The sequence below is a fragment of the Calonectris borealis genome, chromosome 11 (genome assembly GCF_964195595.1).
Source record: "Calonectris borealis chromosome 11, bCalBor7.hap1.2, whole genome shotgun sequence".
Lineage (NCBI taxonomy): Eukaryota > Metazoa > Chordata > Aves > Procellariiformes > Procellariidae > Calonectris > Calonectris borealis.
This window is the reverse complement of record NC_134322.1, coordinates 22488282-22513538: the sequence shown is the minus strand read 5'-3', so window position 1 is coordinate 22513538 and position 25257 is coordinate 22488282. Positions and strand designations below refer to the sequence as shown.

At 57.6% G+C, this 25257-nt stretch overlaps 1 protein-coding gene across 1 annotated transcript; it reads left to right on the top strand.

Moving 5' to 3' along the window:
- The first annotated feature begins 11023 nt into the window (after positions 1-11023).
- Positions 11024-23674, top strand: CD276 (CD276 molecule). Its single transcript, XM_075160562.1, has 8 exons — positions 11024-11074; positions 13646-13793; positions 15219-15569; positions 15966-16262; positions 18883-19023; positions 20656-20697; positions 21174-21209; positions 22588-23674. Exons 2-8 carry the CDS (start codon positions 13745-13747, stop codon positions 22608-22610), a joined length of 939 nt encoding a protein of 312 aa, XP_075016663.1. The 5' UTR covers positions 11024-11074; positions 13646-13744; the 3' UTR covers positions 22611-23674.
- Positions 23675-25257: the final 1583 nt, after the last annotated feature.

Below are 25257 nucleotides of genomic sequence, written 5' to 3'. Positions count from 1 at the left end.
TGGTACGGAATTAGAGATGCTCCAGACTGAGCAGGGAGGACTTTCATAGCAGTGAACAGATGAGCATTCTGAAAGATGACTATGATTCTTTAGGCATTTCTGGGTTAGATTGCAGTAAAATTGCAGCAAAAAGCAGTTTTGCTTTAATCAACTATATAACAAAGCCCCAACATAGTAAAGAGCAGAAGGCATCAGAAGGTAGGAAATTGTCAGCGTTGCTGGAGCTGAAAGATAAGATTGTACTCCCTACAGCTACACTATAATAAGATAAATTATCCATAGGGGCAATTCAGAAAGAAAATAATGCACAATTAAAGTTGTTTGAATTACAGTTTTAGGGAAGCATGGGCAGAGGAAAAAGCCAGCTTCAGTGGAAAGTCTGAAACCTCCTTCCCATGTGCTTTTAGAAAGCAGAACTAATTTTGGAAAAAAAGGTGATAAACTAGGCAGGGCAACCCCTGCCCAGTTTTTTTTTTGCTCAAAGAAGAGCAAAGGGTGTGTTAAAAAGGACCTTATAGAGAGATGCTGAGCCTGGGGGATGTATGCATGGAAAGTGAACTGTCTCCGAGTTTGCCAGGAGCAAGAAGCAAGTCTGGGAAAGACTGAAGAGTGGCAGGAAGGCTGGAAATCTCGTCTCCGGAGGTCCTTACCAGCAGTCCTGGCTGGTTTGCCTCTCAAAGCCGGTGGGTGGGTGGGTGGTGGAGGACTGCTGAGCTCCAGCAAGGCTGGGGTGCTAGGAGCAGAGGTGGGTGCTTGTGCAGCTGTGACCAGGAGCATCTCTTCACCCTCCATCCCCTCCCCAGGGTCTCCAGGCTCCAGCACACAGTGTTTGTACCCTGTGATGCTGGTGAGCTTTGGGGATGGTTTCCAAACTTCAGATAAACCTCAGTCCCGAGGCCGCGCGGTCTTCAGAAAAAGCAGATGAGGAGGGTGCAGAGGTATGTGGTTATTTCAGGTTTCTGCTGACATCTGCCCTTCTTCGGGCTCCATTTGAGCACCGTGCAAACAAACCACAGGCTAAAGGTTAAAAAAAAAAAAGCTGCTAGAGGAGCGTGTTTGCATGAGCTCAAATAACTGTCCCGAAGCTACCTGTATTCCTGATGGGGCTTCGCCTGGGCAGTTTGCCCAGGGTAGGTGGGACCTGGGGCTGCATCCCTGGGTGGATCCCGCTGTGGGTCAAGGGGGTCCATGCTGCAAACCTCCGCTGAGGCCCATCAAGCTGCTGCGAAAGTGTGGGGGAACAAACAGCTGATCTTCTATTTGTCATGACAACGTCTTTGCCTGGCTTCGTGAGTGGGAATCTCCTTGTGGGACTGTTCCTAAGCAGGTGGCAGGATATTTGGGAGAAAGTCGGTGTATCCCGTGCTGCAAGATCCCCTAAAAAGCTGACGGTTCCTCTTGCCGTCCCACTAGCCACCTGTCGAGAGGGCCCAGCTCCAAACAGATGGTGGTGGGGAGGACTGCGATGGGGATAATGGTGTGAACACGGCATCTTGTGCATGATACATTTGACACGTTGCCATGGGACAGCTGCAATTTATAAGCCTAAAGCATCAGCTGCAGACAAGCTTCGTGGCGACTTCTGCAGTTGCTGTACGCCCTTCCTGGCAGCTCTCTTGGAGGAAGAGGAGAATGAGGAGGAGGAGGATGATGGTGCTGAGATGGAGCTGCTTTGGGAAGGGCTTTTCTTGGAAAAAGCTCTGTTCTGTGCAGCACAGGGTGGTCTCCAAAAAAGTGTGGGTGAGTCTGGAAATGTGGTGCGCTAGCACTCTGCTTCCTGAAATCAGCTGCTCCGGGAGCAGCAGCGTGGGGGTTATTCCCTCTCAAGTCTTCTTTTTCCTTTGGATCATCCCTTTCCCACCGCTGTAACAACTCTTCCTCCCCCGTGACCTCTCAGGACAGCTATGGCACAGATTATGGCTGGGATGGAGCAGCTGATGGGCAGCCAGAACATGTGCTGCAACGCCAGCTGGCTGCCACCCTGGGCTGTGTGTGTTGCTCTGACTCCTGCTGCTGAATTTCTACCCGAGCTGGTAGGAACCAACCACCCCTTAGGCTTTGACCTTGTTTCAGACTTAGGTAAAGTTTGCTAGTGCATTCCTGGGGAGAAGAGGGACAGCCAGCAATGTGATCAGCACTTAGTTTCCCTAGGAAACAGGGCTTAAAAGGGATATTTGGTGTGTCTAACAGCAGGGACACTAATGGCATCTTGGTCCCTTTACTTTAGGGATGCTGCTGTGCTTGGAGGTTTTTGCTGGAGCAGTGGGCGTGCTGCACAGGAGAGGTCCGGGCTGTGTGTCCGTCTGCAGGCTGACAGCAGGCTCTGCCTTAGGAACTCGCGCAGCAGATGGTGAGCAACAACCGGGTGGTGGAGGCTGCCAAGCGAGACCTGCCGCCCATGGCTCTGCCAGGTCCTGCACGGTCTCTGGTGGGCATGTCCCAGGCAGGAGCTGAGGTCCAAAGAGTATTAGGATGCAATGCAGGCTCGGACTCCCCACTGGTTAGATCAAGTCAGCCCCGTGGCTGATTAAGGTTATATATTGTGGGGGGAATAGCATAAAGCTTTGCATTAGCTCAGTCGCACCCTGCTATAAGGTTTGGCCAACTTCACATACCTTGTAATTGTAAACAGAAGTGTTGAGTCAACCATTAAGAGTTTGCATTAAGAGTCTGCGCAGCTTTTGGGCAAACCTGGTCCTTGTGTGCACAAAAATTGTGAGCAGCAGGTATCCTTTGCAGCATCTCTTGTGCGTAAGCAGGTTGCGTACCTAATGGCCCAGGCAAATCTGTTTTCTGTGTGTGGTTTGTCCTTCAGTGGTGCACGATCTTTTGAAGGTCTGTATGGCTGGACTGTGGTGTCACCACTTTCCTTGGGACGTGGTGATCCCGTCCTGCGGTGCTGCGGCTCCACTTTGGCACTGCCCAGGTATTTATTCCGCTTGATTTCCCTTGCGGGTGTGCTTGAGGTTGGCTGTGCTGTTGCTGCTGTGCTGCCTACATGGAGTTTGCTTATTGTTGCGATGTGGGTTTGTGAGTTTATTGAAGAAAACACCTTAAGGAAAGCCTTTAGAGATAAAACTTACTCTTTTTTTTTTTTTTAAATCATGAATTGATGAAAGCCATAATGAAAGAAATCTTGCAGAGGTGTTACTGGGGAAAAGAAAAGCCTTGTGATTCTTCTCTGATAAGAAAACACCTTACTGATATTTACAGATAGCTAGCCTGCTCTGAACTGAATTAATTTCCTGGGAGATCAAAATGCAGTACATGCTTTGTAACTGAACCACAAAACCCTGCGCTCCTGTCTGCTTTTCTGTGAACAGGCAATTTGTCTGGTGCGGTCAGGAGACGGAGCCCACGATGCAGCGATGATGGGTACGGGGACGCTGGGTAGATGTGCTTGCTAGGGATGATGGCAAGCAGGTGGGGGGAGGCCACGTGGCGGTGTTTGGAAAGCTGCATCTGGTTGCTGTCATCGGAAAGCAATGAAAGCTGTGCGGGTTAAAGGAAGTATCCATCAGGTAAGAGGGGGAAATGCATGGATGTGACCTTTGAGACATCCCTGCTGTGAAATTCCTCCCGCCTCTGCGATGTGAAATTTGGGAGGGAGCTGCCAGTGCTATGGGACCTTCACCCCATGTCAGAGTGGACTCTGCAGCCCCCCGTTTCTGCCCCCACCTTCGGCTCAGTCTATATTAAAGAGGACACATGGCAGGGCCAGAGCTGGGGCGTCTGGTGGTCCCAGTCACTTGCAGGACGGGGAGATGTGTTGTGCAAAGCTGTCGGTGCTGGACTTGGGGCGTTCTTCTGACCTCATGTTTTGCAGGTGCGATGCTCCTGCCTGCTCCCTTCCAGGCTGGCACCCACAGCCCAGCTAGAGGAGGACTGGGGGGGGACAGGCCTTGGCTGTCCTGCAGTGAGGGTGGCTCTGGGACAGCAGAGGATGCTGCGGGGACAGATGAAGGCTCTGACGATGCCTGGAGCCGAGCACAGAGGGGCGATGCCTTTGGGAGAGCAGTTCTCATTTCTCAGATTTGGGGAAAAAGACTTTTTTCCTTCTTTGTACTGTCCTTGCTGGCTGTTTGGTGATGAAGTCCCAGCCTCCCTTAGCACTTACAGTCCAGTGGGGTTGCTGGAGAGCAGAGGTGGTGGCTGCAGGAGAGGTGCTTCATGCTGTAGATGCTGATGGCTGCAAAGCTGGGCAGAAGGACTGGGGGATGCCTGAGAGGGATGTGGAAATAAAGGGGGAGGAAAAATAGCCTCATTTTCCATGCCTGGGGGAGGGGAAGCCCTCTCTGAGGGCCTGGTGCACAGCTCAGACTAAGAGCTTGCTCCTTGTCCCTGTGTGCCTCGAAGGCAATGCAGCTGAAACAAAAAGGAGCCTTTTCATCCTGCAGTGTCTGCTCCAAGGCAGGCTGAAGAAAAGCTTCTGCAAACAGGACAACTTCACCTTCCTGTTCCTCAGAGCCCCTGGGTGAAAATAAGTGCCCTTGGCACGGGCAATAAGTCTCCTGACACGGGCTTTTGTAAGCATTTTCCAGGGGGTGCAGACCCCCATGTTGTGGGGTAACCCTGTACCCACCCTCTCTTGTTACCCCTTGCAGACCCCTCAGGGTAGGTTCACAACAATTTGGGCAAAAATAAGTAAAGGTTGTTGCAGTGCTGGCCTCTTCCCTGCTCCCCAGTGCATGGTCCCACCCCTTCCCTTTCACTGGGGCTCCCTGGTGTGAATTTGGGGTGCTGATCCCAATGAATTGTTAACTCCTCAAATAAAAGTCAGCAAGATTAGTTCATCTGCAGTTCTGGAAGCACCAGTTCTTGCAACCCAGACCTCTAGCACTTTCAGCTATTGCCATTCTGGGTCCCATCTGGATTTTAGGACAGATGAAGCCTGAATTGAGGGGGGAACCATTTAGGGTAGCTGTTCTGAACTGGACAGATGAAGGCTCCGAGCCCCCATTTTGAGCATCTCCTGGTGGTGGGGACCTGCTGGGTCTGTGCTTGGGAAGCAGAAAGGAAGGGCTGGTGCGTACCTGGGTGCTACACAGGTTCAGGGCTTGGCCAGATGTGCACCCACATCTGGGAACTCATCCCATTTTCGCTAGCATCTCACTGGGCTGCTGGTGCATCTGGAGCACATTGCCGAGCTCTCTGCTTATGAGTGACCCTTGTGTGCTGCAAAACCACTGAGCTCTCCCCAAAGCAGTCTCCTGCCACATGCGCAGACCTAAAACATCCGTACTCAGCCGGTGGCGAGTCGCTCACCATCCCCAGCCCTGACCCTGCATCTCGGGATGGCCACATCCAAAGCTTTATTCCTCCTGAGTGAGCAGGATTGAGGTTATCCAGGTGCAGCCTCGTCAAAAAAAATGTTTGGGAGCCCCAGGTTAGCGTCGTGGTGTGTGTCTGCTCCTGGGACTGGCTCGCTGCTCTGACTCTTGGTTCAAAGCAGCCTCAAAACCTCATTCCTGCTCCTCTGCATCCTTTGCTTTTTGCCGCCGCGATGTTCCTTGCACTCATTTGGGGCTGCAGCGAGAGGAACCAGAGCCATTTTCCACACATCCAAGGATTTTGCAGTGGAGTAGCTGCAGCCGCTCACCCATAGAAATAACGCAGTTACTAAACCGTGGATCCAGCTGATGTTCGGTTCCAAAGTGCTCCAAAATGGATGATCTTGGCAGCTTTTGGGGAAAGGAAATCTGCACATAGCCAAGGCGGGATTTACCCTCTACCCCCCCGCCTTTTACTGAATGGATCATGAAGATGATGTGTGCCAGATGCCCTGTGCTGGAGGGAAATGCAGGAGATCCTCCTGGGCATCGCATATTTGATTTCTACATCTTTAGCAGCTGGAAACTGCTGGTGCTGTGCAGTATTTCCATGATGATGATGGGAAGGCGAAGCAGCCATGCAGGTCTCCCTGGGATGCACGGAGCTGAACTGCATGCTGTGGACACCTTGCTGGGATGCTCTGGATTTGCCCTGGCACCTCCATCCATCCTCTCCGGCTATCGCTCCTCTCCTTGATCAAATTCTGGCTGAGCATGAAATTAAACTTGCAAATTGCAGCCCTTTTCTTTGCCTTCATCTATTTTTTTTTTTTCCGTCAGCTTCATTATTATGCACATTTCTTATGCACATACCTTGTGTACTGCAGGGTTGAGGGAGGAAAATTAGCCAGGAAAAATCATTTGGGATGGAGAACATCTACTATTTAAATTCCTCCCCAGAAGCCCTTTCATTGTTAATTATGAGCAGGCTTGCAAGCAGCATGGATTTTAATTTTTAGCTAGTTTTGATGTTGAAAAATCTGCCTTTGTTTCCAAGCTCCTTAGTTTCTACTTTTTTTTTTTGTTTGTATTTAACACTAAGAAAGCTCCCGGTGCTCAGATGCTCACTTTGTATCTTCAAAGCCTAACAGGAGCAGAGTTGCACTCGCAGTTAAGATATCAAAGCTGCGATGCTGCTTTTATGCTGTGAACTGTTGGGAGAAGGGACAAAGTGATGAAGCCGTGATGGTGTGAAGCCCTGTCCTGGGCAGTGCTGGGAGTTTGTGTCTTTTTTTTTTTGGGCGTCTTTGTGAAACCCTTGAGTTCCAACCTGGGTTGCTGAGCTTTGATGCTGGAGATGCCCGTGGACCCATTGCTCCTGGGAGAGGGAATCATCTCATGCAGAAGGTCCCTGCAACCCGCCCCTGTCTCCCTGCTGCAGCATTGGGGGCTGATGGTTGGATCTTCTCCATCAGCCCTCAAAAAAGGATGGGGACAATGTGCCAACAGGGTTGACATGGCACATGTCTGGTCTGCAGGAGCTCCTCAGCCAGAGCTAGCATGAGCTGGGATCACGCAGCCTCTCTGCACATCTAGCGCTACCCACGCCAGGCTGGGCACAGAAAGAGAAATCCTCTTGATTTGCAGGGCACATCTGCGAATGGAGCACAGGGATCCCGATTTAGTCACAGGCTTTGGAAGTATATTTGCTTCATCCTTTCTCGTTCTTGCCGCTGTCACCGGCGGTGCCTGGGTCAAGATGTGCAGCCTTATTGCCAGCTCTGTCGCTGCAAAAGCCTTCCTTGCCTGCAAGGGGGAAAAAAAATCAAATGGTTTTAAATGTAGCATCTTTCAGGTTATTTTTATTTGCCTTTTCATTTTAAGCTCTCCAGGTTTGGTTGTTCCAGCTTTCCTCTGTAATCAAAAGGGTGAGGAGCTTCCTTTGCTCCGGAGCAATGAACGACTCAAACCTCCCACGCGGGCACCTGGCTCCAGGGCACCGGAGCCTTGGGGACACGGCGAGAGCTGGTGGTGTCGAGCTCTGTGAAAAACAGGTTAAAAACAAGCAGCTGCTTCCTTTAGGGAAACATCTGTTGTGTTTGCTGCTGAAAAATCGCCTTTGCAAAAAGCCCAGCTCCCTCCCAGTGTCCTGCTCTTCCTCCTCCTCTTCCTCCTTTCCTGCTGTGCTCCCTTTCCCAGTCTCAATCCCAATGCATCCCTCCGTGCGTGTCGGGGAGCTGCGTTGGGTGCCCGCTTGCCCGAGGCTGTATGAAAGGAGACATTGTGTGTTGGAGTGTGGGAGGAAGCTCAGCGCCGCGGCCCGGCCCCGGCCAAAAGCAACCCGATGGGTTGTGGGAGCGATGGCGGTGTCCCCCTGGAGCCCAGCCAGGCTGCGCCCCCCAGGAAAGCAAACTCCAAAAAGCGGTGAAATGGATTTTTCCAAGGAAACTGCGGTCCCTTTACGTGGTTGATGTAGGAGGAACGCTGTCCCCATGCCTTGTGCATCTGAGGTCCTGCTCTTCTAGATGGGGGACCCTCGTGGGTGTCCCAGCACCGCAGCTCCCAACTATTTGGGAGTCTCCCCCCAGTCCCCAGCAGCATCTTCCACCGAGCACGGCATGGGGTTGCTGGTGCCTCTGGGCAGCTGGTGTGGGTAAATTATTAGCCAGGTTTTTCCCCGGGAAGCGGCCCGTGTCTCTGCAGGGGAAACTCCAGCTGCCTTTTGTTCTCCCCAGAGGAGATGTCTCAGCCCTCCTGCCTCGTCATGGCCCGGCTCCGTGCACCCTAGTCCCCCAAATTTGGGGGCTCCAATCCCCCAGCTCAGCGCACCCCAGTCCCTTGGGTCTGCATGTCTGCACTCCCAGCTCTGAAGGCTTTGTGCCATGGCTTAGTACACCTGAGCCCCCATGCACCCTGGTCCCCCAGCTCTGTGCACCCCAACATCCCCTGGTTCTGTGCACCCCAGTCCTCTGGATTGGTGTATCCTGGTCTCCCAGCTCTGTGTACCCCAACAACCCCTGGCTCGGCGCGCTCTGGTTCCCTGGCTCTGTGCACCCCAATGTACTGGCTTAATGCACTCTGGTCCCCTGGCTCCATATGCTCTGATTCCCCAGCTCTGTGCACCCCGATGCCCAGGCCCAGTGTGTACTCCAGTCCCCTGGCTCAGTGCACCCCAATGTCCTGGCTTGGTGTACCCCAATCCTCCAGTTCAGTGAACCCCAATGCCCAGGCCCAGAATGTAGTCCAAACCCACTGGCTCGGTGCTCCCTAAACTCCAGCCCCATGCACCCTAATCCCCCGGCTCCGTGCACCCCAATCCTCCAGGCCCATGCACCCCAATCCCCCTGGCTTGGTGCTCCCCAACCCCTGACTCTGTGCACCCTAGTCTTCTGGCTCCGTGCACCCCAATGCCCCTGCCTTGGTGCACCCCAACTCCCGAGCTCCGGACACCCCAATCCCCTGGCTCGGTGCACCCCAATGCCCCAGCCGCATGCACCCCAATCCTCTGTCTTGGTGCTCCCCAACTCCCCAGCCCCAGGCACCCCAATCCCCCAGCCCTGTGCACCCCAATGCCGCAACTCTGTGCTCCCCAATCCCCTGTCTCGGTGCACCCCAATCCCCAGCTCCATGCACCCCAATCCCCCATCTCCATGCTCCCCAATCCCCTGGCCCCGTGCACCCCGACCCCCAGCTCCGTGCACCCCAAGCCTGTGTCTCAGTGCACCCCAACTCCCCAACTCTGTGCACCCCAGTCCCCAGCCCTGTGCTCCCCAATCCCGCGGCTCAATGCACCCCAAGCCCCCAACTCCACGCACCCCAATCCTCAGCCTCATGCACCCCAATCCCCAGCCCCGTGCTCCACAATTCTCAGCCCCGTGCACCCCAATCCCCAGCTCCGCACACCCCAATCCCCAGCCCCGTGCATCCCCATCCCCAGCTCCGTACACCCCAATCCCCAGCCCCGTGCACCCCAATCCCCAGCTCCGCGCACCCCAATCCCCAGCCCCGTGCACCCCCATCCCCAGCTCCGCACACCCTAATTCCCAGCCCCGTGCACCCCAATCCCCAGCCCCATGCTCCCCAATCCCCTGTCTCGGTGCACCCCAAGTCCCCAACTCCGTGCATCCCAATCCCCAGCCCAGTGTTCCCCAATGCTGTGGCTTGGTGCACCCCAATTCCCCAGCTCTGCACACCCCAATCCCCAGTCCCGTGCACCCTGATCCCCCGTCTCGGTGCACCTCAATTCCCCAGCTCTGCACACCCCAATCCCCAGTCCTGTGCACCCTGATCCCCCGTCTCGGTGCACCCCAATTCCCCAGCTCTGCACACCCCAATCCCCAGTCCTGTGCACCCTGATCCCCCGTCTCGGTGCACCCCAATTCCCCAACTCCGTGCACCCCAACTCCTCAGCTCCGCGCACCCCAATCCCCTGTCTTGGTGCACCCCAAGTCCCCGGTTTGGTGTACCCCAACTCCCCAATTCCGTGCACCTCAATCCCCAGTCCCGTACTCCCCAATCCCCAGCTCCGTGCACCCCGATCCCCCGGCTCGGTGCACCCCAAGTCCCCAGCCCTGTGCACCCCAATCCCCAGCCCCTTGCTCCCCAATCCCCTAGCTCGGTGCACCCCAAGTCCCCACCTTCGCGCACCCCAATCCCCAGTCCCGTACTCCCCAATCTCCAGCTCCGTGCACCCCGATCCCCCGGCTCGGTGCATCCCAAGTCCCCAGCCCCGCGCACCCCAATCCCCAGCCCCGTGCTCCCCAATTCCCCGTCTCCATGCTCCCCAATCCCCTGGCCCCGTGCACCCTGGTCCCCCAGCTCCGCGCACCCCAATCCCCCATGTCCATGCTCCCCAATCCCCTGGCCCCGTGCACCCCGATCCCCTAGCTCCGCGCACCCCAATCCCGTGTCTCAGTGCACCCCAACTCCGTGCACCCCAATCCCCAGCCCTGTGTTCCCCAATCCCCTGTCTCGGTGCACCCCAAGTCCCCAGCTCCGTGCACCCCAATCCCCAGCCCTGTGCTCCCCAATCCCCAGCTCCAGGCACCCCAAGTCCCCAGCTTCGCACACCCCAAGTCCCCATCTCCGTGCACCCCAATCCCCCGTCTCGGTGCACCCCAAGTCCCCAGCTCCGTGCACTCCAATCCCCAGTCCCGTGCTCCCCAATTCCCAGCCCTGTGCACCCCGATCCCCCATCTCGGTGCACCCCAACTCCCCAGCCCCGTGCTCCCCAATCCCCAGCTCTGCGCACCCCAATCCCCAGCCCCGTGCACCCCAATCTCGGCCCCGCGCACCCCAATCCCCCGGCTCGGTGCACCCCAAGTCCCCAGCTCCGTGCACTCCAATCCCCAGTCCCGTGCTCCCCAGTCCCCCGGCTCGGTGCACCCCAAGTCCCCAGCCCCGTGCTCCCCAATCCCCAGCTCTGCGCACCCCAATCCCCAGCCCCATGCTCCCCAATCCCCCGGTTCGGTGCACCCCAACTCCCCAACTCCGTGCACCCCAATCCCCAGCCCCGTGCTCCCCAATCCCCAGCTCTGCGCACCCCAGTCCCCAGCCCCGTGCACCCCAATCCCGGCCCCGCGCACCCCAATCCCCGCCCTCCCCGCAGCTGCACCGCCCCCGCCCCGCCCCCGCCCCCGCCGGCCCCCGCTCCGGCCCCGGCGCGGCCCCTCCCCCTCCTCCCCCGCCGGCGGCGGGACCCCGGCCGGAAGCTGCCGCAGCCAATCAGCGCCGGGGCCGCCGCCCCAGGACCGGCCCGCCCGCGGCGGAGCGCGCGCTCCCGCCCGTCCCGCGCCGCCTTCCCGGTAAGTGCCCGGCCCGGCCCGGCCCGGCCCGGCGCGGCGCGGCGGGGGGCGGCGCTGGGGACGTGGCGGGGCCCGGGGCTCTCGGGAGGCGCCAGCCGGGGAGCGGGGCCGCGCTGCAGCGCCCGGCGGGAGGAGCCGCCGCTGCCGTTTCCCCTCCCGCGGGACCGGGGGCTCGGGAACCCCGGGCGTTGTTGCGGGAGGGAGAAATGAATGAGGCTCCCCCCGAGGCGGGGCGGCACGGAGCGGCCGCTGCCGGGGGAGGGGTCTCGGGGAGCCCGGGTGGGTGCTGGGAGGGGGGTGCCGGGTTCCCCTCCTGCTGCCGCTGGGGGTACGGGGGGTCTCGGGGGGCTGCGGTGTCCCCACCGTTTCCCGTGCGGATGCAGGGAAGGCAGCACCCCCGAATGCTTATAAATCCATCCGATGTAAAATACCGTATTTAATGTATGTAAGTAAAACCCACCCCACGCGTGGGACCAAAAAACCGAGCTCCGAGAGGAAGTGGTTCTTCCCTTTCTTCCTCGGGATGAGCGAAAGGATAACCCTTCCCTTCCTTTCTACCGGCAAATAGCGCACCCCAAATCCCCGCCTGCACCCCATCTTTCCACCCCTCCTTTGCAGGGTCTCGCTTTGCACACCAAGAGGTTAAGCGGGGACTAAAAAATAGTCTAGAGCAGAGCCGGGCTCTTGTCTTGTCCAGAAATTCCGGGCAGGAGAAGAGCAGAGTGGGGACTGACCCGGACTGGTGCTTGAGGACTTCTTCTCTCTGGACCAGCAGATGTTTTCTTTACGCCTCCACCCATCTCAGGGTGACGATTTGGCAGCTGAGAATCTGGGTATGATAAAAAAGCGGCGTTTTGGCTGCGTGATAGTAAATATTAAATGGGGAACGGGTGACGTATGGTCCCTGGGGTCCCGCTGCAACAAGGGATTTAATTATTCCTTGGATTTCTGGAGGGTTCAGCCCTCCTGGCTTGCCGTGCGTGAGGGCGTCCCTCTTCCAGGGGATGTGTTCGTGGGGTTCGTTGTATCCTGACTTGTGACGAAAACTCAGGTCAGGGGCAGAGCCCGTCCTTCAGCCGGGCTCACACCATGGCGATGGGGAAACTGAGTCACGGAAAGGCGAGACACCCACTGAAAGACTCTGGACTGCAGAAGGAGGGTTGGGGACACGGGTGTCCCCTTCATGTGGCACCTCTGAGATGGTCTGTCAGGACTCGTAGGTCACGAAACCTTTAAAATATAATTTATTTTAGCATCACCAGGAAAAGGAAAGAGCTCCAAGGGCGAGCGTGAGGGAGATGAGTCACGGTTTCCCTTGCCCGGGCAGCTGAGCGATGCCCTGTCACCCTCTCCCACCGCGGCTCCCTTCCTTCCCGGCTGCCTGGGGTTTGGCACGGGGCTGGCTCCGGGCTCATCCGCATGGGAAAAGGCGAGAGTCGGGGATATGGTTTAAGAAAAAAAGCTGAATCATTTGTTTTCCCCAAAGGAGCCCTGTGCTTGGGAGGGAAGGAGAGGAGATGCTCCCCCAGCACATTTGAGGCAGAGCCGTGCCTCAGTTTCCCCCCTCCCCTGTGCCTCAGTTTCCCCCCTCCCCCGTGCCTCAGTTTCCCCTGTGTGATCGGAGCTGAGCAGAGCTTCGGGGCTGCCATTTCCCCTGTTAAAGGAGGTTTAAGGAGGAAGGCGCCGACGGCCGAAGTTGTTCCTGCTGCACCCCAGGAAACCGGTGCCGCGACACCGATTTATTGCAAATACAGCTATGGCACCGAAAACCGTCGGTGCTAAGGGCTCCGGGCGGAGCAGCGGGGCTCTGGGATGCGCTGTGACAGGGATGGGAACGCGGCAGCGGCGACGCTGGCTGCGATATCTGGGGCTCATTTATGCTACGAGGGAGGAACGCGCGTCACGCGGGGCCCCGTGAGCTCTTGGCACGGCCAGGGAGGGATGCTCGGGAAGCGAGCCACGGTAGCCAGCGGTGCTGGGCAGCTTGCCCTCACCTCTCCCCACATCCAGCTCCGAGACGCTCTGGTTTTATTCCCCATTTTCCGGGGCAGCCTTGTGCCAGAGACTTTCCTGCCGCGAGCAGGGATGAACCTCGCAGCCCTCGAGCCACCGGCGGAGCCAGGAATCTGCAAACCTCTTACATTTGGTTTTTAGCCAGTTTGGACACCGGGAGTGAGTTGCCTCCTCTTGGAGGACAGGGATGTAACAGCCCAAGGCTGCGGCGAAAAGCTGGGAAAGAGGAAAAAAAAAAACAGGGAGGAGAAGCAGTGAGGAGGGGAAGAGGCTCACGTGGCTTCTCCCGGGCACCGGCCACTGCCTCCGGCACGAGAGCAGCCTCCGGGTCTGTCGGCTCTCCGATGCAGGGGATGCAGCGGTCCCTTGGCCGGTGCCAGGCGGGAGGCAAACCCCCTCCTGCGTTTTACGACGAGGTGGGTGCTCCGGTGGCCGCGTGGCAGTCGGAGAGGGTGGCTGGCATGGGATCCCCTGCCTGATGCCGGTCTCCTGCCCTCTCTTGCTCTCTGACCCTGGTCCCCAGCACCGTCTTAGTGTTTTCTTCTATTTTTTCCCCAGCGCAGGGTGCTTGTCGCGATAGAGAAGACTCCCCGTGAGAAGGACGCCCGGGGCCGTGCTCACTTCTGCTTTTTTACCCAGGCTTTGCTCGCGCCAAGGATGCTCTGCCCGCTGCTTGCCCTGGGAGCACTGGTGCTCAGCCTGGCAGGTGAGTGGGGCTGGAGAGGGTTTGGGGTTGGCATGGTCTGCATGTCACCACCCTGAAGGAGACATCCTGAATGCCACATTCATCCCGACAAAGCTGCCTTTGACCTGTGGTTCCTGGTGGCAGCCCGCAAGGTGTTTCTCCTGGTTTCGTGGTTCTCCAGTCTGGTTCACCAGTCTCCAGTGGTTTCTCCAGCTGCCCAGGGCATCACCCCGTGGGTGTGATGGCTTCTGGTGCACGTGGGCCACCCTTGTAACAGGGGACACCACCTCCCGCGTGCTACAGCCGAACGGCGAAGCAACGGAAGGACCCAATCCTGAAGGTTTCTGACTTCCCTGGCTCTGTCCCCACGTGCTGCAGCTCCTGACCCCCCGGGTTGTAGCCCCTCAACGTCGGGGCTGAATCCTTTCGGGATGCTCAGCAGCCAGCGGCGGTTCCAGCCGGGCTGGGTGACGTCCCTAAAACCCGCTGGCATTTATTATTAGCCAGAGAGAGACGTGACACCCTGGAGCCTGCCAGGAGCCAGGCAGGCAGCCCGAGCGCGCTTCTCCTGCCTGTCTGCCCGTCTGCGGCCCCTGGCAGGTCTCCTCCAGCCCGGCTCCTTCCCGCAGCTCCTCATCCTCCCCGCTCGGGCTCTTGCGGAAAATTTCATGTCTCGTTGCTGCCCTCGTCCCCAGGGAGGTATTTGCTGCGGGTAACGGCTTTGCTGTGTCCTGCAACGGTGCTGAGGTCGGAATATAAAGCAAATCCGTGGTCCGAGGTGAAATTTTTTCGCCTTTTCCTCCCCGTTTTGGGGTTGGGGGGAATTGGTGAATGAAGGTGGTGCCCTGGGTCTCCTTTGGGGGACGTCGCTGCTCGCCACCAACAGGGACCCCAGGACCAGCTCCGAGGGTCCGGCAGCCCTGGTGTGATTGGCATCGTGCCCTGACGCAATGGCAGAGTTGGCGTCGCGCCGTGGCACTGGGACGTGGTTGGCGTCGCGCCGTGGCACTGGGACGCGGTTGGCGTCGTGCCGTGGCACGCCGGTTGGCACCGCGCTGGAGCACTGGTGCCATCTAGCGCCTGCCAGCCTGGCCACGGCGCTGCCCGGAGCTGGCTCGTCCTGGGGACATGGGACTGTGTCCCTGCTGTCATCACCCACCGACCTCCTCTCCCTGTGGGGAGAAAGCGGGCTGCTTGTCCCAGGGGGGTGCAGGGTTGGGTGCCCGTGGCCGCAGCTGCCCCAGGTTTGGTGCTGGATGTGGGGCTGTCTCCCTGCCTGCTTGGCTGGGGGTCGGTGCTGGAGAGGGTCCTGAGGTGCCACCTGCCCTCAGGTCCCTCCCGTGGGCATCCCTTGATTTGCTTAGGTGTTATCTGGGTGAAGAATTAAGGAGGTGCTTCTGCAGGGTCTTACCACCACCTGCTTTTGCCCTCGCCACCTTCCTGCAGGTGCCATGGAGATCCAGGTCCCGGATGAGCCCGTGGTGGCTCTTTTTGGCCGAGATGCCACCCTGTGCTGCTCCTTCTCCCCCGAGGCCAACTTCAGCCTCGACGACCTGAGCCTCATCTGGCAGCTGACGGACACCAAGCGCTTGGTCCACAGCTTCTCTGATGGCCAGGACCAGCTGGCAGACCAGGGCAGGAGCTATGCCAACCGGACGGCCCTCTTCTACGACCAGCTGGCCCAGGGCAACGTCTCACTGCTCCTCCAGCGTGTGGAGATCTCGGATGAGGGGAGCTTCACCTGCTTCGTCCGGGTCCGGGACTACAGCAGCGCGGCCGTGACATTGCAGGTGGCAGGTGAGAGATGGAGAGTTGGGGTGTCCTTTCATGTGTCCCCCAAAGAGAAGGGTTCTTCATCATGCTTTGGTCCTTCATGGAGTCTCTTTCTCTGTCCACCCTTGCTGTGGTCTCCCCAAGAATTCAGCTCTCTGTTAGAGACCGACCAGCTGCATCTCCCCAAAATATTGCTGGTGGGGGGTGCGGTCCCTTCCCTGCCATGATGGAGAGGCTCTCAGTTGAGAGGCCACCTGGAAGCGTGGCCATAAATAAGCCAAAGCTGGGAAGCCTTCAGCTGGTTGGTGTTATCAGCTGGAAGAGTTTATCCTGGGGCTTGCCCAACCTTATTGGGTTGCTCCAGATCCTGATCCTTTGGTCTTCTCCATTGCCTCATGCCGGCTGTCCTCTCCCTTGCAGCTCCCTACTCCAAGCCCAGTATGAACCTGGAGCCCAACAAGGACTTGAAGCCAGGAGATCTGGCGGCCGTGACTTGCCACGCTTCCCGTGGCTACCCTGAGGCCAGCGTCCTCTGGCAGGACAGCCAGGGCAGCAACATCACAGAAAACGTCACCACGTCCCAGGTGGCCAACGAGGAAGGTCTCTTCGATGTGCACAGCGTCCTCCAGGTGCTGGTGGAGCCCAGCAGCACCTACTCCTGCCTGGTGCGAAACCCGGTGCTGCAGCAGGAGACCCAAGCCTCCGTCACCATCACGGGTGAGCCAGGGGGACCAAAATTAGGGGAAGGAAGGGGTGGGCTCTGTCTCAAGAAGGTGACCGTGGTGGCACCGTGTTGTGGTTTAACCCCAGCCAGCAACTAAACACCACACAGCTGCTCGCTCACTCCCCCCACCTCCGGTGGGATCGGGGAGAGAATCGGGAGGGTAAGAAAACTCGTGGGTTGAGATAAGAACAGTTTAATAATTGAAATAAAGTGAAATGGTGGTAGCAGTCATAATAATAAGAGAATATACAAAATAAGCGATGCACGATGCAATTGCTCACCGCCTGCCGACCGATGCCCAACCAGTTCCCGAGCAGCGGTCACTGCTCCCCGGCCAACTCCCCCCAGCTTATATACTGAGCATGACGTCATATGGTATGGAATACCCCGTTGGTCAGTTTGGGTCAGCTGTCCTGGCTGTGCCCCCTCCCAGCCTCTTGTGCACCTGGCAGAGCATGGGGAGCTGAAAAGTCCTTGACTAGCGTAAGCACTGCTTGGCAACGATGAAAACATCAGTGTGCTATCAACGACACCAAGTTGGGCGGGAGTGTTGATCTGCTGGAGGGTAGGAAGGCTCTGCAGAGGGACCTGGACAGGCTGGATCGATGGGCCAAGGCCAACTGTATGAGGTTCAACAAGGCCAAGTGCCGGGTCCTGCACTTCGGCCACAACAACCCCAGGCAACGCTACAGGCTTGGGGAAGAGTGGCTGGAAAGCTGCCCAGAGGAAAAGGATCTGGGGGTGCTGGTTGACAGCGGCTGAACATGAGCCGGCAGTGTGCCCAGGTGGCCAAGAAGGCCAACAGCATCCTGGCCTGTATCAGAACTGGTGTGGCCAGCAGGAGCAGGGAGGTGATCGTGCCCCTGTACTGGGCACTGGTGAGACCGCACCTCGAATCCTGTGTTCAGTTCTGGGCCCCTCACTACAAGAAGGACATGGAGGTGCTGGAGCGCGTCCAGAGGAGGGCAACGAAGCTGGGGAAGGGCCTGGAGCACAAGTCTGATGGGGAGCGGCTGAGGGAACTGGGGTTGTTTAGTCTGGAGAAGAGGAGGCTGAGGGGAGACCTCATCGCGCTCTACAACTACCTGAAAGGAGGTTGTAGCGAGGTGGTGTTGGTCTCTTCTCCCAAGTAACAGCGATAGGACGAGAGGGAATGGCCTCAAGTTGCACCAAGGGAGGTTTAGATTGGACATTAGGAGAAATTTGTTTACTGAAAGAGTGGTCAGGCCTTGGAACAGGCTGCCCAGGGAAGTGGTGGAGTCTCCATCCCTGGAGGTATTTAAAAGACGTGTAGATGAGGCGCTTAGGGACATGGTGTAGTGGGCATGGGGGTGTTGGGTTGACGGTTGGACACAATGATCTTAGAGATCTTTTCCAACCTGTATGATTCTATGATTCTATGATTCTAACATTCTTCTCATCCTAAATCCAAACCACAGCGCTACACCAGCTACTGGGAAGAAAATTAACTCTCTCCCAGCCGAAACCAGCACACGCCAGCATCCCTACCGTGGCCCAGAGCCACCCTGGGGGTTGCTACCCCATATCCCCACTCTACCTCATGGACCTGCAAGGGTGACTTGAGGCTGTGCTGTCCTCCCCCATCACCCCACACCAGCGTCCCTAGTTCTTAGTCTCTAGCTTTGCTACTTGCCTTGTCCAAGTCTAAACCACCCCAGAAAGCGAGCACCGGGCATGGTAGGTGTCTTCTCCTTAGCACGTGGCCATGGGATGCTCTCAATTTGGGGTTCTCCATCCCAGCTGCAACAATCCTACTTCAGAAATACAGGCTGGAGGAGTTCATCGAGCGCGTTCAGCCTCGTGGCTTCACTTCCAGCTCCTCCCGCTGCCCTCCTGGAGCTCTTTATAACCTTGTGCGCTGCCTGGTAGCATTGATTAGTGTTTAATTACCCTTGGCGGGGCTCTTACTGGATTGGGAAGGTGAGTCCCAGGTGGAGCAGAAACTTTTTGGCTGGATGCACCAAACTCTTGCAGGAAAACGCGTGGATGCTGCTGGTTGGGGACAGAGGGGTGGCTTTTGCGTGGGCTCCCAAGCGCGCGAGTAAATGGTCAGCCTTGGGGTGACATCTGTGGAGGGTCAGGGTTTGGGATAAGACTTTATTTGAAGAAGGAGCAATATTACGGGGAAAAATCAGATCCCCCCACTCCAGGAGGTATCCCCCAAGCCCTGGTGGTCCCTGCCAGGCCATCCCAGATCCTGGGGAAGGTGTCCCCGTCCTTCCCGGTCCTGTGGTGTGAGATGAGAGGGGAAAGGGAGTGGGTGCAGCATCATCTAATGCTTCTCTTGAGCTTCTTAGCAAGTGAAGGGTCAGCCTGCCATTTGTATTTATTAGTGCCATTATCTAAAGGTTAACGAAGTATTTTAGAGTGACTCAACCTACTGCTTCCCCGCCTGGATCCAGACCTGCTGGGGGAGGCCATAATTAGAGGCACCGACGGTTTTAATTCCAAAGCCACCCCTTGTGCCACCGCCTCCATCCATGGGGATGTGCCCCTGCCACCGCGGGGTCCCGAACACCGGGCATGCGTCCCCCTGGTCGGGCAGCGGTGCTCACCGGGGTGGTATTTCTCTTCCCCCCCTCTCCCCGCAAGGCCAACACCTCGCCTTCCCCGCTGCGGCTCTCTGGGTGACGGTGGGACTCGCCATCTGCGTGGTGGGGCTGCTCGCCGTCCTGGCGTACGTGTGCCAGAAGAAAATCCGTCAGAGCTGCGAGGAAGAGGAGGAAAACGCAGGTAATGTGGCGGGTCCCCTGCCCGAAAGGGATGGGGTTTGCAGGGGGTGGTGGATGGATGGGGGGGGGTGATGGATCGGGGGAGCCAGGGCAAATTTTAACTGGCCCCAGTTTGCCTTGGTGGTGGCATCTTTTAAAGGATGAAGGGATGCTCGGAGCTGCTGGGGTTGGGGGGCACCAGCAGATCCGTACCGGAGAGCCCGTGCTGGCTGCGTGCATCGCTCCAGGTGGCTCTTTCAAACATAGACCTGGTTTTCCTCCCACCCAGCGCGTCTCCCGCTTTCACCTTCCCACTCTGAGCATCCTCTGCGTGTCTGGTACCCACACCTGGGCACGCGTGGAGCATCTCCTCTGAGAAAGCGCCTCTAGCACTTGCCACCGTGGACGCGCCAAGCGCTTTGACACACAGAAATAGCATTAGGGAGATGCTCCCCGCTCTTGTTTTCTGCATCCTTCTCTTTTTATTGTTATGGAGAGGTGTTTGCACAAAAAGGGAGGCTTTGTTGCTTTAAAAAAGCTGCCGGGCTCTGCAAATGGCTGCAGAAGCAGCTTCGCTGGCGTTCTCCCATTATTTTCTCTCGCTGACTCCCGAGGCGCTTGCTCTGCCAAAGCCTTCCCCTGCCAGCATCGTGCTGCGGGGCCGGGACCCGCAGCCTCCCGCCCCGGGGGCTCCCGCTTGGCTCCTCCTCTCTCTGCCCGGGAGGACGTCGGTGTGGGTGCCACCACGATGCCTGGCCGTCGGGTGTCCCCGGCGGTGGGGACCGAGAGGGTTTTTCCCTGACAGATCCCGGGGAATCGTCTACAGGAGAGAGATATATCTATATTAAAAAAAAAAAAATATAAAATATATATATATTTCTTTTTTTCCCCCTCTGTAACAGAGTATTTTCTCCTCGGCCAAGGGATTTGCAGTGCCGTGGCCCCGGGCCAGCTGACCTCAGTCCTTTAGCATCAAGACACAGCTCCCAGCCCGCGATGTTTTGCACTGACGGCCGCACGCCCTTAGCAATAACCTTTTGCTATGGCTTTTGGTCGGCCAGAAACCGGGCAGGGACCCTGCCCGGCAGCCGCGGGAGGCAGGAGCAGCAGTTTTTGCTGGTCTTTCTGGCCGGGAATGGCATCGCAGCAGGTCCTGTACGTAGGGTGCGAAGCTCCCAGCATCCCAGGGATGACAGCCTGGCAGTCCGGTGGGAGAGAGAAGGGGATGCTCATCCCTGGGTGCCGATGGGGTGGCCCGGAGGCGTTGGGGGATCCGTGGTCTCCCCGCTAAGCCCCTCACCGAGTGCCGCTGCAGCTGGCGGCTGTGCTCTAAATAAGGAGGCGAGCGGTTGCGCTGAATCGCCCGGAGCTGTGGCTTTTTCTTGTAGGGGATGTGCCGCTCCGGCCCAGCCGTGTGCTGGGAGAAATACCCCCCGCGGGGTGCTGGAGGGGTGCTGGGTGCAGGTGGGTACCCGTCACCTCCTCCCCGAGCATCACCAGCGCCCGGTCCCAAGCAGAGCCCGGTGATCGTGGGCGGCTCCGAGCAGCCGGGGGACGGCAGCGATCCAAGGGGCAGCCACCAAACCTGGCTGCCCGAGAAAGCGGGGTTCAGGGTGGGTGCTGGGGTGACATGCTCCAGCTTGCTCTTTTGCAGGGACGGAGGAGCAGGACGAGGACGGGGAAGAACCCAAGACAGGTGGGTGCCTGAGGCTCGCTTATTATATACGTGAGTGCGTTATAGCGTGTGCCACTGTCCCCTACGCAAGCAAACCCCCCGGCGTGCTTTGCACCCTCCATCAGTGCTCAGCCCCCCCGTGCTCGCCCGCTCTTCGACGCACCCCCCTCAGGCTGGCAGCTCCCTGATAAGCCACCCTATCTTTTAATAAAAAAGCACTCGTGGTGCTCTGCTGTCATCAAACAGGTTAATTATATGCCCGGTGATTGCCTTTATCTGCTGGCGCCGGAGCAAGCCCGCTTGGGGTGCCGACTCCTTCACTGCCGGGGAGATTTAGGGACCGGGGGTTCGTTTGTGATGGAAATTGGTGGGGACAATTATTGGGGTGGGTTCCCCAAAATGGGGCTTTTAGCTGTTTCCTCCGGGGAAGCATTCCCTCGCGAGCCCTCCGGTCCCACGCAGCGGGGTCTGACCACGTGCCGTTTTGCTTTCCGCAGCCCTGCAGCCGCTGAAGAGCGCAGGGAGCAAAGAGGGTGAGTGCGTTTGCCTCGGAGCTGGGCTGGCTCGGGGTGAAGGTTTCTTGCTAAGCAGGCTGGAGGTGATGCTCAGATCTAAGCGGAAAGCATCTATTGCATCTCCATCATCCGTCATTGGGGTTTGTGCGGTTGTTGGTTTTTTTTTTTTCCTTTTTTTTTTTCCCCCCCCCCCCCCAGTTTTCAATCCCACTTTCCCAGATCAATTATTTCCCAGCACCCATTTTCACTCCAATTTGGGCTGCGCTTGCTCTGGCCGCCGCTCGTATCTCCCAGCAGCGACGGAGCGATGCGGCTGGCGGCTTCAACGTGGCGTTTCTTCTTATCCTTCCTTTTCTTGGACAGCTTGAGGCTGAGAAAAGCCTCTTGCCACCAACCAGGGCCGTTGCAAGGAATTTGGGTCTTTTTTGAGTGTTGCCGTGGGTTTGCTAAGAGAAGGGGAATTGCTGGGGTCCATCCTCGCCTTGTGGAGAGGAAGGCATGAGCTTCATCCCTCCCCGTGCAGGATTCCCCAGCAGCAGCCTGGGTGCTGAATTTCTGATGGAAATTAATGAAAACTGGCGTCCCAGCTCCTGTTTCTGCCTCTCAGTATCTTCTCCCAACCTCCTGGCTCGGTGCTGCCAACAGCCCGTCACCCATCCCAGCCCGCTGACGGGCTCTGGCACCTTCCATGCCTGGTCAGCCCCGCTCTTCCCCGACTCATCCTCCTCCCAAGATCTCAATCTTTTAATTTATTTCCTTTCTTATTAAAGGCAGAGGCTTGGCCTCTGCTGCTGGTGAATCGCTGTTAATTTAACCGTCCTTTCCTCTTTTATTAACAGCCCTGTTTTTTCTCTAATGCCATTTTTCCCCCCGCCCCAATAGTTTATAAAAGCCTTTTCTCCCTTCCCCTTCACACCTTTAGCGAAGCATCAGCCGGCTCCGCTTTCCCTCTTTTTTTTGTTTTTTTTCCTCCTCCCTGCCCTTATCTCCCCCTCGCAAGGCGCCGCAGACCATGCTCGGCTTCCCAGCCCCTTGGCTTTTCATCCCCGGTGCAGCCTGTTTGCTTAACCCCGAGGGCGAGACATCCCCCGCTTGCTCCTCGACCACTTTTTCAGCAGAACCGAAGCTTGAATAATAACATCTCCCGGGGTTTGGTGGCTGCGGGGGGGGTTTTCTAGCCAGGAGGATGGATGGAGGGATAAAAACACACCTACATGTGCCTGGTCCTATTTGCCCGGGCATTAGCCCTGGGAGCGGGGAGGATTGTTGGGTGATCCCAGTTTTCCAGGGCAGGGAGAGCTGGGAGCTGCTGGTGACAAATTAATTGCTTAATTTGGATCTGTGGATTAGTAGTCTTTTGCAAATTTTTATTTCTTCTATTTTCCCCCCCCCCCAGATAACGAGCAAGAAATTGATTGACGGGAGCTGGGACACCCCCAAGCAGCGCCCTGTGCCCTGGACCAGCCGAGATGTCCCCAGCGGGGACGAGCTCTGGGTCCCCTGGGGAGGGCCCGGACCTGCTGCCACCCCTCGTCCCGTGCCCCGTCACCCTCCTCCCACCCCGGCCACGTCTTCGGGGCGCTCTGGGGCTGGAGAGAGGCTGCGTCTCTTTATCCCCGGCAAGCCCCGAAGACCGGTGCATCCTTCCCGGGGATGGTGTGTGCGGGGAGGAGGCTCCTCCTTGTCCGTCTGTCCGTCCCCACATGGGGATGAGAGCAATGGGGTCCACCCCAAGCACCCACTGTGCCCGCTCCCGCGTGGCCAGCCGCCTTCCAGGTGCCTTCCAGGGCAAATTTCGGTGCCCTTTCCAAGCCCAGAGGCCTCGAGAGGGGTGATGGGCTCAGCGAGGACCCTGGGAGCGACAAATGGAGCCCCAGAGGCTCCGGGAGGACAGACGGGACCTGCGGGACCCCCAGGCACGGGGGGACAGAGTTGGTGCTCTCGGCCCCGATGGATTCACCGCTCCGGGGATGTCTGGGGACGATTATTTTTTTCACGTTGTACCACTGTGGTTCCCGCTGGACTTTTTATTTTTGCCTTAAATGCAAAATCCCATCAGGATGGTTATCCCCTGATAACCATCGAGGGGGGGTAAAAGGTAGGGCTTGGGGGGGACCTGCCGGCCGGGTGAAGCCCCCCTGTCCTCCCCGTGGTGACAAAGCTGATGCTTTGGGGGTTAAAGCACTGGTGGGGACAAACCTGGCCGGTGCATGGGATCGAGCCTTTGTGTTTCCCGTGGGATCTTTGCCCCCCGTGCATGTCCTGGGGGTCCTCCCTCCGCTGCTGGGTACCTGCAGGGTGCATGGGGGCACCCCAGCTGCCGGGGCGAACGGGGTGGCGTGTCCCTGGTCCCACTCGGGTGGGTGGAGAAGTCCTCGCTGTGCCCCTCGATGGCTCTTCTGCTGGTTTTCGTTGTTATTTAAAATCCAGAATCTGAAGGGGATTTTTGTGCCTTGACAAATAAATTCGGGGGTTGTTTTGGACGATGCTTTCCGGGTTCGGCGTGGTCTCCGGGATGCAGCTTTGGCCGCAATTAGGTTAAATATCAAAATTCCCAGAGCAAAACCTTTATGTCCCCCTTTCAGCCCAGCCCCGTCTGTCCCTCGATCCCCTGCTGCCACCACGGCATCTCACACTGTGCCGCCCTCATCCACCGCCCGCCGCGGGGAGAAAACCCCTCCAGCGATGGAGAGGTGCCTGCCCTCCTCCCTCCTCTTTATCTTAATACCTCGAAGAGCAAAATCCTGAAGGGACATCGTCATCCACCTGAGATGGCTCCAAAATTCGGGCTGGTTAATCCCAGCGATGGGATGCAAGCGGGGTCTGACGGGGGCCGGCAGGGAAAGAACCTTCCTACATCGCCTGCGGAGGATTGGTTTTGGCTGTCCTTCCCCGAGCGTGAAGCCAGGCTTTGCATTTCAATAGAAAAATATTTCTAAAAGCAAGACAAGGGAAAGCGTGCTGGTATCAAACTGGGATTAGGAAGGGGATGGATGGTGATTTCATTGAGGGCTTTTGATCTACAGCCTGAATTAAACGCTGGTGCAATTTTTAACGAGGTGCCGAGAGGTACCATTAATATTATTTAGCACCCAGATGCTGGGCTGGGGGAATGAAGCCATTAACCGCTCCAGCTCCTTGCTGGGTGGCGTGAGGAATTGTCCCCACCTCCAGGACATCTTTAAAGGTCCTGAGATGGTGCCAGCATCCCTGGGGATGTTTCCTCCAGCTGGGAGCTTTCTGGGGCATTTTTTTGGGCAGATTTGAGGGGTTTTTGGCAAAATGCAGCCGGGGCCGGGCAGGGAAGGGAGATCTTGAGGGTGGCGAGGGAGAAAATCAGGATTAAGCTGTGCCAGCCCAGGGAAAATATTGCTGAGGTGGTTCAGCTGTTGGGAACCAGAAGCTGGTGCTCAGGACCAAGCCACTCACTGCTGTCCCTGGGAGGATGCGCGATGCTTTGGCGTGGGATAAAGCAGCCCAGGAGGAGCCTCGTTGTCCCCCTTGTCCCCAGGTGCCATCTCGGGGCTGTCCAGGGTGATGGGTCTTTTTGGGGGAGGAAACCATCTGTCTTCTCCTTCGAGGTCTCCTTAATCCGACGTGATTTTTGGGTCCCAGGCAGGGGTAAGGCTGGTCAGCCGGGTACGTGCTGCTGCGCTCGCTCTGTGGGTTTTTTCCATCCCCCCAAAAGCCCCAATATCCTCCTCCACCCGCTCCTGGATGACGGCAAACCTGGCAGCCGGGAAAGTGGGACTTAACGGGGATGCAGAGCGTGAAGGACCCGGTGCTGAGAGCTGGCAGCGACTCGGCTGCCGGAGCTCGCGCGTGTTTCCTCTCATCCCTCCCGGGAGCAGGCGAGGCTGCGAGTTCATCCAAACACCCTTGAGGGGTAAAAAACAACAAAAAAATCTCATTTGGCAGGTTATTTCAGAAAGCACCGGGGCGAGTCTCTCCCCAGCACCGATCGATGGCAGCTTGATTCTCCCCATCAATAATAAATAAAGGGCTCCTGCTTCTTCTATTGACCTAATTACGGAGGCAGGAGAGGATAGAGATGCTGAGCTGCTGC